The sequence below is a fragment of the Abrus precatorius genome, unplaced genomic scaffold (assembly GCF_003935025.1).
Source record: "Abrus precatorius isolate BTA unplaced genomic scaffold, Abrus_2018 Scaffold7, whole genome shotgun sequence".
Taxonomy (NCBI): Eukaryota; Viridiplantae; Streptophyta; class Magnoliopsida; order Fabales; family Fabaceae; genus Abrus; species Abrus precatorius.
In genome coordinates, this window is record NW_020874417.1 from 34,344,144 (window position 1) to 34,356,555 (window position 12,412).

The 12,412-nt window shown below is 36.2% G+C and overlaps 3 protein-coding genes across 4 annotated transcripts; 2 read left to right on the forward strand and 1 right to left on the reverse strand.

Moving 5' to 3' along the window:
- The first annotated feature begins 94 nt into the window (after positions 1–94).
- On the forward strand, positions 95–2,689 carry LOC113872999 (mitotic checkpoint protein BUB3.1). Its single transcript, XM_027510927.1, has 8 exons — positions 95–382; positions 835–917; positions 1,027–1,293; positions 1,419–1,494; positions 1,665–1,745; positions 2,204–2,282; positions 2,375–2,475; positions 2,555–2,689. Exons 1-8 carry the CDS (start codon positions 120–122, stop codon positions 2,643–2,645), a joined length of 1,041 nt encoding a protein of 346 aa, XP_027366728.1. The 5' UTR covers positions 95–119; the 3' UTR covers positions 2,646–2,689.
- Positions 2,690–3,458: 769 nt separating this feature from the next.
- Positions 3,459–7,480, reverse strand: LOC113871339 (ATP-dependent Clp protease proteolytic subunit-related protein 1, chloroplastic). Of its 2 annotated transcripts, none has more exons than XM_027508398.1 (9): positions 7,156–7,480; positions 6,083–6,198; positions 5,706–5,909; positions 5,455–5,559; positions 5,307–5,369; positions 5,069–5,180; positions 4,165–4,226; positions 3,897–4,079; positions 3,459–3,814 (listed from the first exon to the last, which is right to left on the reverse strand). In XM_027508398.1, exons 1-9 carry the CDS (start codon positions 7,334–7,336, stop codon positions 3,728–3,730), a joined length of 1,113 nt encoding a protein of 370 aa, XP_027364199.1. In that variant the 5' UTR covers positions 7,337–7,480; the 3' UTR covers positions 3,459–3,727. The 2 variants fall into 2 exon arrangements, with proteins under 2 accessions (XP_027364199.1, XP_027364200.1); XM_027508399.1 differs by having other exon boundaries at positions 3,933–4,079; positions 7,156–7,434.
- A 3,142-nt stretch (positions 7,481–10,622) lies between these two features.
- LOC113872812 (zinc finger protein ZAT10-like) lies at positions 10,623–12,071 on the forward strand. The gene has a single exon (XM_027510642.1). The coding sequence runs from the start codon at positions 10,922–10,924 to the stop codon at positions 11,744–11,746; it is 825 nt and encodes a 274-aa protein (XP_027366443.1). The 5' UTR covers positions 10,623–10,921; the 3' UTR covers positions 11,747–12,071.
- Positions 12,072–12,412: the final 341 nt, after the last annotated feature.

Consider the following 12,412-nt stretch of genomic DNA (forward strand, 5'->3'; position numbering starts at 1 on the left):
TCCGCCCAATCAAATGGGCCATAACTTGACGTGACAGTGACTTCACCACCCAACCTTTTGAAATTTTGAAAAAAGAGGGGCTTTAATTCTATTCTATTTTACATTTTCAAATCTCGGAGATGGCATCTGCGGTGCCGGCGACGGCGACGGCGACGGCGGGGCAAGAGTTGTCGAACCCTCCTTCGGACGGCATCTCGAACCTCCGGTTTTCGAACCACAGCGATCACCTGCTGGTGTCTTCGTGGGATAAGAGCGTGCGGTTGTATGATGCGAGCGCCAATGTGCTGAGAGGAGAGTTCATGCACTCTGGCCCCGTCCTCGATTGCTGCTTCCACGACGATTCCTCCGGCTTCAGTGTCGCCGCCGACAATACTGTTAGACGGTTAGTCATTTAGTTGTTACTTACTCTCCCAATTCAATGTCAATGTCGATATCACTTCATTTTTTGAATTACGATTATCGGTTTAGGGACTTCAGAAAACAAAGCCAAGATTGTGAATTAAGCTCCAAAGCCAATATAATGTGTATATAAATTTATCTTCTAAAGTCCAAAATTTGATGATACAATGCTCAAAACCAATCGTCAGTGGCGCTATGATTTACTGCAAGAAAGAAAAAGAATTCCCTTTTGGATAGGCTCGATTATAGTTGGGCTGATTACCTCTTAAAGGATAGGTTACATTTAGATTGGACTAAGAGGGAATTCATTTCACCTTTTTGAGAGGGAAGAAGGTGAGAGAGAAAGTGTAATTTAAGCATCTCTGAGTGGAGGAAAGGGCATTCATCTATAAGTGGAGGGAGAGTAATTTACTTTTTAATATCATCATGCTCCAGGCTTGTATTCAGCTCCAATAAAGAGGATATTCTGGGAAGGCATGATGCACCTGTTCGTTGTGTTGAGTATTCCTATGCCGCAGGTCTCTTCCCTCTCTCTATAATGCTCACACGTGTTACTTAATTCCTTAGCTAAAGGAATTCCTATTATAAGGATATTGAATTCTATCTTGTCTGTGTCTGTGACTATAGGGCAGCTGATCACTGGTAGCTGGGACAAAACCCTGAAATGTTGGGACCCTAGAGGTGCAAGTGGCCAAGAGCGCACGCTAGTTGGGACATATCCACAACCTGAGCGTGTTTACTCTCTCTCACTGGTTGGACATCGTCTGGTTGTAGCGACGGCTGGAAGACATGTTAATATTTATGATTTGAGGAACATGTCTCAACCTGAGCAACGTAGAGAATCTTCACTAAAATATCAAACCAGATGCGTGCGCTGTTACCCTAATGGAACAGGTGAACTTCAACTAATGGTTATTACTCAACCATTGATTTTCAAAAAGATGACAAACTGATTTCTGTCTTGCTTCATAGCCAAGATATTTGTTTCCCCTTCATACTTGTATAGCTACTTTATGCAGGATATGCACTTAGTTCTGTTGAAGGCCGGATTGCAATGGAATTCTTTGACCTGTCTGAGGCTAGCCAAGCAAAAAAGTAAACACTTCTTTGTGTATAGTGTATTTCCCCTTCCTAATGGTAATACTACTGTGATATGAAGATTTTGAACTTTTTTTGTCCATACGTATCGATTGTGTTTCAGTCCATATGAAAAATACCATATGTTCATCACCGTTTACCCGTGATGACTTCTGATCATTGTGCAGATATGCTTTTAAGTGTCACAGAAAATCAGAAGCTGGTAGGGACATCGTCTATCCTGTAAATGCAATTGCATTCCACCCCATGTAAGTGCCTAAAATCTAAGAAGATTTTGAATTGCTTGCTTTATTGTTTCTCTACAATGTACAGTGTCAATAGCTGAGTTGTGACTTGTATCATTCAAGGATCCTGCTGAGAAATATAAATTGTTATTAAGAAAAATTTCTTGGTTAAGTACACATTGTTCATCAAAAGTAGAGGGTATAAATGCTTTTACACAGTCTGAGTTTGAGTACAAATATCTGAAGTTGGTAGATGAGGCTTGTGTTTGACAAATATCCAGAACCGTTATTAAACTAACTTTCGTCTTTTGCCTCTCTTTTCCCCCTTCCCTCTCAACCCTTAAATTTCAAGAGATCTAAACATGAAATACAGTGATAACCCTTTAAATGAAATTTGGAATTACACGGTGTTGTGCATGTTAGAATTACCAACACTTAATAATCTTGATTAACGAAATGCTTTATAAAAAAACTGTCTGCAGATATGGTACATTTGCCACGGGAGGTTGTGATGGCTATGCTAATGTATGGGACGGAAACAATAAGAAGAGGCTATACCAGGTTTTTATTTCCTTCTAACATTGAGTGATTGAGTGACCAAAATTTTCGTATGGCAATAAATTCAATTGCGTAATTGCTGTTTTGTCTTCCAGTACTCAAAATATCCTACAAGCATTGCAGCACTTTCGTTTAGCAGAGATGAACGCCTCTTGGCTGTTGCATCAAGTTACACATTCGAAGAGGGGCCTAAACCGTACGCTCGCTCTCACACACAATATTCACCTTTGTCATCTACATGATAGATTTAAGTAACTTGCTCATTTCTTTTACAGCCACGACGAACAAGATGCTATTTTTGTTCGCAGTGTAAACGAGATTGAGGTCAAGCCAAAGCCAAAAGTCTATCCCAATCCTCCAGCGTGATTCGTGAAGGCCATTTTGAAAATGGAAGTTTTTTTTTTTTTTCTACTGTTTCAGTTCCCTCTTGTGAAAACAAAAAAACTGCATGTCGTAAACTGGTGAAGCACTAGCTTATTTGTAGATACAAGCTGCGGTCAGAAGTATCTTCCGTATGCGTGTCCAATCCCCTTCAAACTGTGCACTCGTGCAGTCAAATATGTTGTAAAGTAAATTGAAACTGATAAGCCAAGGATAACCACTAGCGCTGTGCCTTCCTCAATTTTCAAATCATTGAAAAATAAACTTGTCTCGTCAATGGCCAATGTATGTGAAATAGATGCATCCCATGTAACTCTAGCAGGATTGACTATGGATTCCTGAGCATCCAATAGCTGAGAGATGTCATGGGCAAAAAATTGCAAGGACAACTATCCACGGTTTTGGAAACATTTACTGATCTTACAAGTCACATTAACATTCAATGTCAACCACTATTGTCCGAATATGATGACCTTTCTTTACATAAGCTTATTCGAGAGACTGTTCAATATCGGGTTTCGATCAGACTTAGAAAATGCGGAAAAACCTTATCAATAGCATATTAAAACAAAATAGACTTATAATTTTTTTTAACTAATTTAAAAAAGTTTCTTTCAACTTATTATAATTATATTGATTGTATAAGTTCTCGTAAAAAATTTATTAAATAAGTGTTGAATTTAGAGGGGTACTTATCATTCAAATGAAATGAACAACGCAAAGTGCTTATCGACAACAGATAAAGGAGAAAATAAAACCCACCATAAAAGAGAAACAGAAACAGTATAGTATAGAATGCAGCCATGAAATCAAGTCTATCACATTGGTAATGGTTCCATATTTACAACTTATGAAACCTGGTCATTTTCTTTAGTTGCTGAAGCTATGCATAGGTAATTCAAGTAACGTAAGTATTTAACACATCACCCAAGAGCCAAGATACAGACTCCATACACTATCCAGAGAAAATTTCCACTTGGCCTCGATATAAGATAGCTGCTTGATCTTTATACTAAGTGTCAATTTAACTTTAACCCACCTTTTAAGTGACCTCATGGGTTGTTTGATTACCTAAATCTAGAAGGAAGCACTTGAGGATTCTCACCATCTTGTCCCCTCATAGCTCTTGATTGAGCAAGCATTGCCTCGTAATCCTGATCCAGAAAGTAATCATAAATATATTATGCATCATGATACGTTTACAGAGATGAACACTAATGGCAATAAAAAAACTACCCGCTTCTCATATGCTTGATCCTGCTTATCAATTACTTTGTCAGCAAGTCCGTAGTCTACGGCTTCCTGTCCTTGTAGATATTTAGGCCTCTGAATTTCTTTAGCAATTTCTTCCTCAGATTTCCCTGTTGACTTTGCCAACATCTCAATATAATACTGGGTATGTGCCTCTAGTTCTTTTGCCTGTATGCATGTGTGTCAATAAAGTTGAGATAAATGTAATGTGTAAAAGAATAATAAACAGACAAAAGAAATAAGTAGACCATACCTTAATCCACATGTCTATAACAGCACCACTTGATCTGTTTACTTTTGGGAGATATAATTTTGCTGCAATAAAAAATAGTTTAGAATCCACAGTAAGTGAATGCAATGCTCAAAAGTTAAGCATCCCTATATTCCATATGATCTATACAAAACATACAATCACTTATTTTCTACCTAGTCAATGCTGCCCAATAATAGCAACTGACAAAGAAAACATATCCCTAACCGTGTAGAATTTCGGGCCTCAATAATATTATCACCGGCACGAGAGGGGAAAAAACACTGTATTGCCAGTAAAGCAAGCTTTGTATGCAATCCAATCAACGCATATTTCAAATTGTTTTCCTAAATTACCACTATTTGTTCTGTCAAGATGGAACAACAAATAACTTAGATGTGCCACATGCACCAAAAACTGAATTAAATAAGTTTTAATTTGCTCTGGAAATAAATATTATGAAACCCACACAAACAGGAAAAACCATAACTAAAACGGGTCCATGTAGCAGGCCTTTCATGCCACGGTCATGTAGGCAATGACCTTTTATCAATCCTAAGGCAACACACAAGTCTCAATATACAACATCAGCATTTAAATTCAGACTGTAACTCTACCCTCCTTGTTCTAGGGCTCCAGAAGAGTTAGAATTTCATAAACTGATCTTCCAGAATATACTTCTTAACAGGCATATTAGTAGTCAGTTGATCAAAAGATGTACAATGTGATGACAACAAAGATTATTGTGAAATTACAAATGAGCTGTCCATTCTTCAAATATACTTGTGAATCAGATTCAAAGTATAGGCTCAAGTATGCATTTGCCAGAAGTTTCACAAAGTCACAATAAACAAGTAAAAGTAATCATGCAAAAATTTTCCAAGGTTTACATAGAAATGATTCGTACTAGATGAATTTGGCTGTACAGCACGATGACCCTTTGCTCCAACAGACAGAATCATTGCTGCTTGACCAAATGCCATGCCGCAATTCACAGTATAGACATCTGATTTGAGATACTTCACGCAGAAAGAAAAAGATTAATTGATGACACGAGTTAAAAGTATGAGTTAGAAAAGATAAACCAAATCACAGCCTTGGGGTGTCGGAATAGAAGAGGAAAACAATTCATGATAACAACTTACAGACATCATATCAGCAATGGCATATGCATCAGTTTCTGATCCCACAGACTCATTCTTCTCATTCTAAACAAAAAAGAAAAGTAATTATATAAATCAGCACCTTATACATCATAAGGGAAAATTTTAGAACAGTGACTATAACACTTACCTGAGTTCCAGATGAATTAATATATAAGTAAATAGGTTTAGAAGGGTCCTCATAATCCAACCACATAAATTGAGCAACAATAAGTTCCGCCACAGCTGGAACAATCTGTACAAATCATAGAGGAACATCAAGAACATTAGGATAACAGATAAAAAGTATATATCCGTATACAGAAGCTAGTGAAACAAAAAAAAAAAAACAATCACCAGCACCTGGCTGGGGATCAAAATAAAACACATGACGAAGCTTACCGGCATACCCAGATAGACTATTCGAGCATCCAAGAGCAAAGAAGGCAGATCAGGTGGAGCTGTATCTGGCCTTTCAGATATCCTACCTCCTCCGCGATACATACTAACACTCATGCTGTATTTTGAAGGGTCATTGTTGCCCATGCTAGAGAGACTCCACATTCCACCATGATCCAAATAATTTTTGGCAGATGAGATGCTTTCCTGTCACATTGATAAAATTCAGAGCATTTCCAAGCAGTCAACTGTGCAGTGATCAAACTTGGGTGCTTTGCAAAATCAAATCACATGTTAACAATTAAATTATTGATAAGAAATTAGATATTATAACATCACAATCACTTAGACAGTATCAAGAGGATAAATATGGTGAGAACCTCTGTTACTCCTTCAGATTGCCGGCGGACAGGATTGTCTTCGGTCATGAACATGTCAATTTGTGAAGGAGTGAGGCCATAGAGATATTTAGAGGCATTTTTGTAGTTTTCCATCACTGCACATAATAAAGAAGATAAAAATCAAGGCTGGGGCTTCGGCACCCAATCTTCAAACTTTCCAACCAAACTCAGAAGAATTGAAGAATCTCTTTCAAGTTTTCTTTATTATTATTTGGGTAAATTATATTCAACCTCCATAAAAGTTTCGTCCAAATTAATTTTAGTGCACCAATTTGAAGCCTTACATTGACCAAGTCCCCCAACCCACACGTCATGAACAAACTTACTCCCATGTTTGTCTAGACGATTTATAAATGGAGAGTGTAAATAAATTAGTAGAAACTGATAATGAAAATGCCTGATGTTATTTTTTTAACCAAAATTTCACTTGGCCTTGCCCAATGCTGCGTATTCTAGTGTATACAGCCAGAATTCAGAGTGCCTCGTTGTTTTTCGTTCCTACAATTTACGCATATAACTCGAAATCTCCCTTAGTCATACTTCTCAAAAAGACAAATCTAGTAAAATTCCTTTCATTTAGGAGAAAAAATTATCACAAACATTGTTACTTCAAATCAAAGGAGCTGTGACATAAACTTCTGCAGTATGCCATAGTTGCTCTAGACAAAACCTGAAGTGTGATTTAATTTAACTACTTAATCTTTCCAAGGATGCAAATAACCAAGCATATAGACTCTAGTTCGCTAAAAAATTAACGAAAGCAAACCAACTCCAAAATAAAATTTATGGAATAAAAGTAAACACTAAACAGTAAAAACCACTATTTTTCATGCCCTTCTGCTATTTCCCTTTCAAACACATGACAAAATAATTAGACAGTACAGTCCTCAATCACATAAAAAGCACTAAAATAATCCAGACCCAGATTAAAAATTCCATCTTTTTTCACTTCATGCTCGAAATTTTCTCAAAAACCACGTACTTAGTTCTTTTCTTTTTTCACCGAAACAGAACAAATTAACATATAAAAGAGAAGGAAGGGAAAAACTAACATCCATCCTTGAGATTTTCCTGCCTGAATTGTTTGGGGACGTGGTCGAGGGAGCATTTAACCGAGGAAGAATTGAAGCATCGTGGTGGCACTCTGTGTCTGTGAGGATAAGGAAAGAGCGTTGTTCCATGGAGGAATGAAAGGTGGCGTGCAGAGAGTGATAATGAGACAGAAGAGGCCATGTGTTCACACAATTTGAAACAAAATTACAAGATTTCGTGTAAAGGGTACGAAGAATGTGGTTTTGGTTGCAACGGCGAGGAACGAAGATAGATAGGTGCCAGAAGCTGCTATCCAGTTGTTCTTGTGGTAATCGGGTTCGGGTTAAATTCCAGTTTTTTTTTATTATTATTATTCTTTTATGTCTTTGATGTTTTCATATTTGATAATGAATTATTATTTTAATCATTAATAAGAAAATCAAAAGTTAATTTATATTTGGGTTTTCAACCTCAATCCCGTTGAATACTGAAAAAAAAAATAGATTTGTTATTTTATTTTTTTTAATCATTATCTTCTTGTATGGGCCGCATACAAGTTTCTTAATCATAAAAATGTAGTTATGTATTAACTTTTTATTTTTCGCATTTTTTATAGTAAGAAATATAATAAAACTTTAACATAAAACGGAACATAGTGAAATAATCTAAAAGTTTTCATTTAAGTTACAATAATCAAACAAATCTTCAAATTTTGTTTTGCTTATCATTTCTTGCTTTGACTGTTGCAAGTTTAAACAATTCCTCAGCTAGAAAAATTGAAACGGACTTGCAACAACATTGCAATACAGTCATGGAGATAAAAATGTTCGACAATAACAGTGAAGGGATACGATTTTCACTTTTAATATTAAGAAAATTAAGTCATTAAAATTAGATTTGTGAATTATAGCCGTGAGGTCACAGAAATGTGAGCGTGATATTGCATATATTGGGATGAGTGATATTTTCTGAGCAATATTTAAACTCTGCACTTTAAATTCATAAAAAAATTTATGAGAATCAACTCTCTTTCTTTTTTTTTTCAACATTGACCAAAAAATTAGTTTTTGTTTATGTTGGTCAGCACTGGTCCAGGTTGCTCTTCGCTGGCTTATTGGGCCTTTTGTTTTCGGCCGTTGGGCTTTTCGCCTTGTATCAACAACGACCAAAAAAAAACAATAAATGTATTTTAAAGAGATAAAAATAGAGTTATAGTTGCTAATCAATAGTTGAAATAAAATTAAAAAAAAACTATATATAAGCCTGTAATAGATTATAAAATTGTTTAAAATTTAACTTATTAATTACATTCAATGAAACAATTTATTTTGTACTCTTATATATACTTCTTATTAAAGAATTAAACTTTGCAGGTATAATATTGATATTTATTTGGCACATAGAGATATGCACTCAATATATATTTAATCAGAGATTTTCACACATTAATTGAGATGATAAGATATAAAACATTAAAACAAAAAGATTATAAATGCTCCACGGGTGTGTGTAGAAGTGAGTTTGCTCGTGAATAGAAGCGTTTGGTGTCATGCTAGACATGCTACTGCCAATTCATATTCATTCCACCTGTAATCGGTTCATATGTGGGGTTTGGAAGAGCTTTCAGCAGCCTTGACACTGAAAGATGCCAAGTGTAAAACAATAGCAGTGTCATACACATGCACCCAAGGAAAATGCATTATCATCTTAAAATAAAAGAGAGAATGGCTATTTTGAATAAAATGCCAAATCTGTAGAGAGAAAAATGATGAAGATTGTCGGTTATCGAAAACACGTGGAAGTAGGCGATTGAGAGTTGAAGTGCAACGTGTCACCAATTAGAACAACTTATCTGCGTTGCGTGTGAGTACGGCCAACACTTTTTTCTTCTTCTTTTATATTGCGTCGGTGAAGCAACTACTTTCTCTACCACTGCCACACTCTTCTTCAGTCTTCACTCACTATCTCACTCATCACTTAACACGTTTCATTTTCTTTCTTTTTTTTTAGATTATAAATTAATCATACACGCCTTTCCATATTTTTCCCCATTACCGTAGTTCTAGAACTCGCTATACAAACCACACAATTACTTTTTTAAGTGTACGCAAATTTTAATCATGCTAAATAACTGATTGCTTATCATGTCATATTTTCCTTTTTTTATGTCATAATATTGGCTTCATCTTGGTTAATTAAAATAGTCATTAGTTTGTTAATCTTTCAAATATATTAAGTCATGGATGCAATTTTGGTAAGCCATTAAACTATCGATCTGTTTTAAATATTAGTATAAAATAACTTTTGTTTTTTAATTTTCATTGTTTATTACTATTGTCTCAGTTTAAAATCACACAATTACTTTAATATATATATATATATATATATATATATATATATATATATAATCTTATAGTTAATATTTGTTTATTCTCAGCTTTGAGGCGATGACGGAAATAAAAATAGTTGAAATACTGGAAAGTTATAAATACAGGTGGCGCGTGGGGAGGTTTCTTGCAAACAATAGCTTGGCTGTTGTGTGCCAACAAACAAACGAATAAACGATCCCTGATAGCAGTGGAAGTGGTTGCCCAAACCACGAAATCCAAGAGAGATTCACGACCTGAAATCTTATCAAAGCCATGACGCCAAGCCACACTTCGCTTTTTTGCCACGAGGCGTCTATATCTACTTCGCATTTTCAATTTTGCTTTTCAAATATCAAACAGTCAAATATATATATATTTTTTTTCTAAAGAAATCTGAATACAGTCAAACATGTTATTGCCCTATTGGCATGGTTCCTTCGGAATCACATTCCATTGCTCTTATCTGTATTTTGTTCTCCACCAACATCAACCGTCATAGGCAAGTAAAAAAGAGAAATGTTACACCATTTTAATAAATATTTTAAACGTGGTCTTAGTCATTCAGGACAAGTACTGTACCAAGAGATGCTCAATATATATATCAAAATTTAAATATAAATAAATGTGGTAGGGAAAATCTTAAATCATTAACAAATCAGTATTATAAATAAAACAGCTATTGTCTCAAAATACTTTGATCGAACAAGATTAAATATAAACACATTAATGTTTATCTACAAATAATAATGTTAAAAGAAGCAAATACTAAATTATTAGATAGAAGTAATCTTGGGGAACAAGTGAGGATATACTTTTCGTTGGCATTTAAAAGACGGAGGTGGCAACGTAATCCAGGACAAATTTTAAAAAAGGAAAACACTAATTTGAATGTAAAAAGGGTAAAAGAGCACACGTTTTATAATCCAAAGGGAGGAAGGAAAGTTGAAAAATCAAGTGTAACAGCGTATATAACAAAATAAAAATGAAAATCGTGTTTTACACGCACCGAGAAAATTCTGTGTCACACACACACCCACGAAGATTCCCTCAAATTCAGAATTCATAATCACAACCATTGCCTTTATGGGGGGTTAATGCAGATAGAGATACACACAAAAAAAGGGTGTAAAGATAGCGCAGACGTATAACGTAACATAGTTTTGACTTAGAAAAAGTCGTATTAAAAGCTTTCGTAAGGAGTGAGTCCCCTCTTGCCTTTAGTTGACCGACTTCACTCTTTCTTTTCATCGTCTCACAATAACCTTAAAACATTCACTCATTTTACACCATCCCTATATAAACCCACACACACACACCCCCACTTCCTCATTCATATCCACTTAACTCAATTTTCTATTTCATCACTTGCTTAATTAGCTTGCTAACTAAGCTCAAATCATCGTTTTTATTTAGCTTAATGGCGTTAGAGGCTTTGAATTCTCCAACAGCACCCACCGCTTCGTTCCACCACTACCAAGAGGAAGAGGAGGAGGAGGAGGACGTTGACCATCACTTCCGTGAGCCTTGGGCTAAGAGAAAACGCTCCAAACGTCCGCGTTTCGAAAACCCACCCACTGAGGAAGAGTATCTCGCTCTATGCCTCATCATGCTCGCACAAAGCGGCAACAACGACCACACCAATAATAACAATAACGTCTCTCGCCGCCAAACTGAATCATCATCTTCGCAGTCACAGTCACGACAAGAAGCGTCACCGCCGGTGAAGTTAACTCACCGGTGCACCGTCTGCAACAAAGCTTTTCCTTCTTATCAAGCACTCGGTGGTCACAAGGCAAGCCACCGCAAGTCCTCATCGGAAGCCACCACCGCCTCCGCCGTTGCTTCAGTCAACGACAATGTTCCCGCCTCCGCCGGAAGGATGCACGAGTGTTCCATCTGTCACAAGACTTTCCCTACGGGGCAAGCCTTGGGTGGCCACAAGCGCTGCCACTACGACGGCGGTAACAACCACAGTAACGGCACCGTTAACGCGAATAACAGCAGCGGTGTCACTTCCTCTGACGGCGGTGGCGGTGCTGCCTCTTCTCACACCCTCCGTGGGTTTGACCTGAACCTGCCGGCACCGTTGACGGAGTTCTGGGCTCCGTTGGGGTTCGATTCGAAGAAGAAGAAGGATGAGATCATAGGTGGAGGCGGTGAGCAAGAGGTGGAAAGCCCGTTGCCAGTAGCCGCCAAGAGGCCACGTTTGTTTTTGGGCGGTGATGATGGTGAAACGGCGTAGCTTTGTTCACAGAACGTTTATTATTTATTTTAATTTCATTGAATTTGTTGCTATCGTGGTGCAGTGAATATGAATTGCACGCACTTATTTTAGTTTCCATTTATTTTTATTTTTATTTTTTTGGGGTTAGTGGGAGTTGGGATTAGGTTTTGTTTCTGTTGAATTTACTGGTCATCTGTACAGACAAAATTTGTTCATTGCTTTTGGACTCTTCTTTGTCATCCATTCAATCTAACATTTCAGTATTTATGCCAAAGACATACATATGTCAGTTCATATACTTTTACTTCTTCCCTTCTTCAGTGGTTATGTGAGTGAATTTAATTTGAGTACCATTATTCATTAGAGATACATTTACTGATTTAATTAATGTTTTTGTGTGTATGTAAGAAAGTATACATGGAATTAATATCATTGATTTCTTGTATTAATCACACAGCCAGAACAAAATTAATAATTACTGATAATAATTTCATTACGTTGAGTAGTAAAAAATAATAATAAGATTAAGATTATTCAGTAATTTGATTTCACTATTTTTCAAGACATATAAATTGCAAAATACATGTTCTTGGAAATCAAGTATATGGAAAAAGAGAAAACTGAATTAAGATTGGGTTAAATGTGGAAATTTATAAATTTTGACATTTTCTACGTAATTGAACG

What these genes read in the sequence shown, in the direction of transcription:
- LOC113872999 (XM_027510927.1), top strand. Translation starts at nt 120, where the DNA reads ATGGCATCTGCGGTGCCGGCGACGGCGACGGCGACGGCGGGGCAAGAG. An exon ending in CTGTTACCCTAATGGAACAG is followed by an intron (nt 1,294 to 1,418) that starts GTGAACTTCAAC and finishes TACTTTATGCAG; the next exon opens with GATATGCACTTAGTTCTGTT. An exon ending in GCAATTGCATTCCACCCCAT is followed by an intron (nt 1,746 to 2,203) that starts GTAAGTGCCTAA and finishes AACTGTCTGCAG; the next exon opens with ATATGGTACATTTGCCACGG.
- LOC113871339 (XM_027508398.1), bottom strand. Translation starts at nt 7,336, where the DNA reads ATGGCCTCTTCTGTCTCATTATCACTCTCTGCACGCCACCTTTCATTC. An exon ending in CCATTGCTGATATGATGTCT is followed by an intron (nt 5,181 to 5,306) that starts GTAAGTTGTTAT and finishes TTCTGCGTGAAG; the next exon opens with TATCTCAAATCAGATGTCTA. An exon ending in TTATAGACATGTGGATTAAG is followed by an intron (nt 4,080 to 4,164) that starts GTATGGTCTACT and finishes ACATGCATACAG; the next exon opens with GCAAAAGAACTAGAGGCACA.
- LOC113872812 (XM_027510642.1), top strand. Translation starts at nt 10,922, where the DNA reads ATGGCGTTAGAGGCTTTGAATTCTCCAACAGCACCCACCGCTTCGTTC.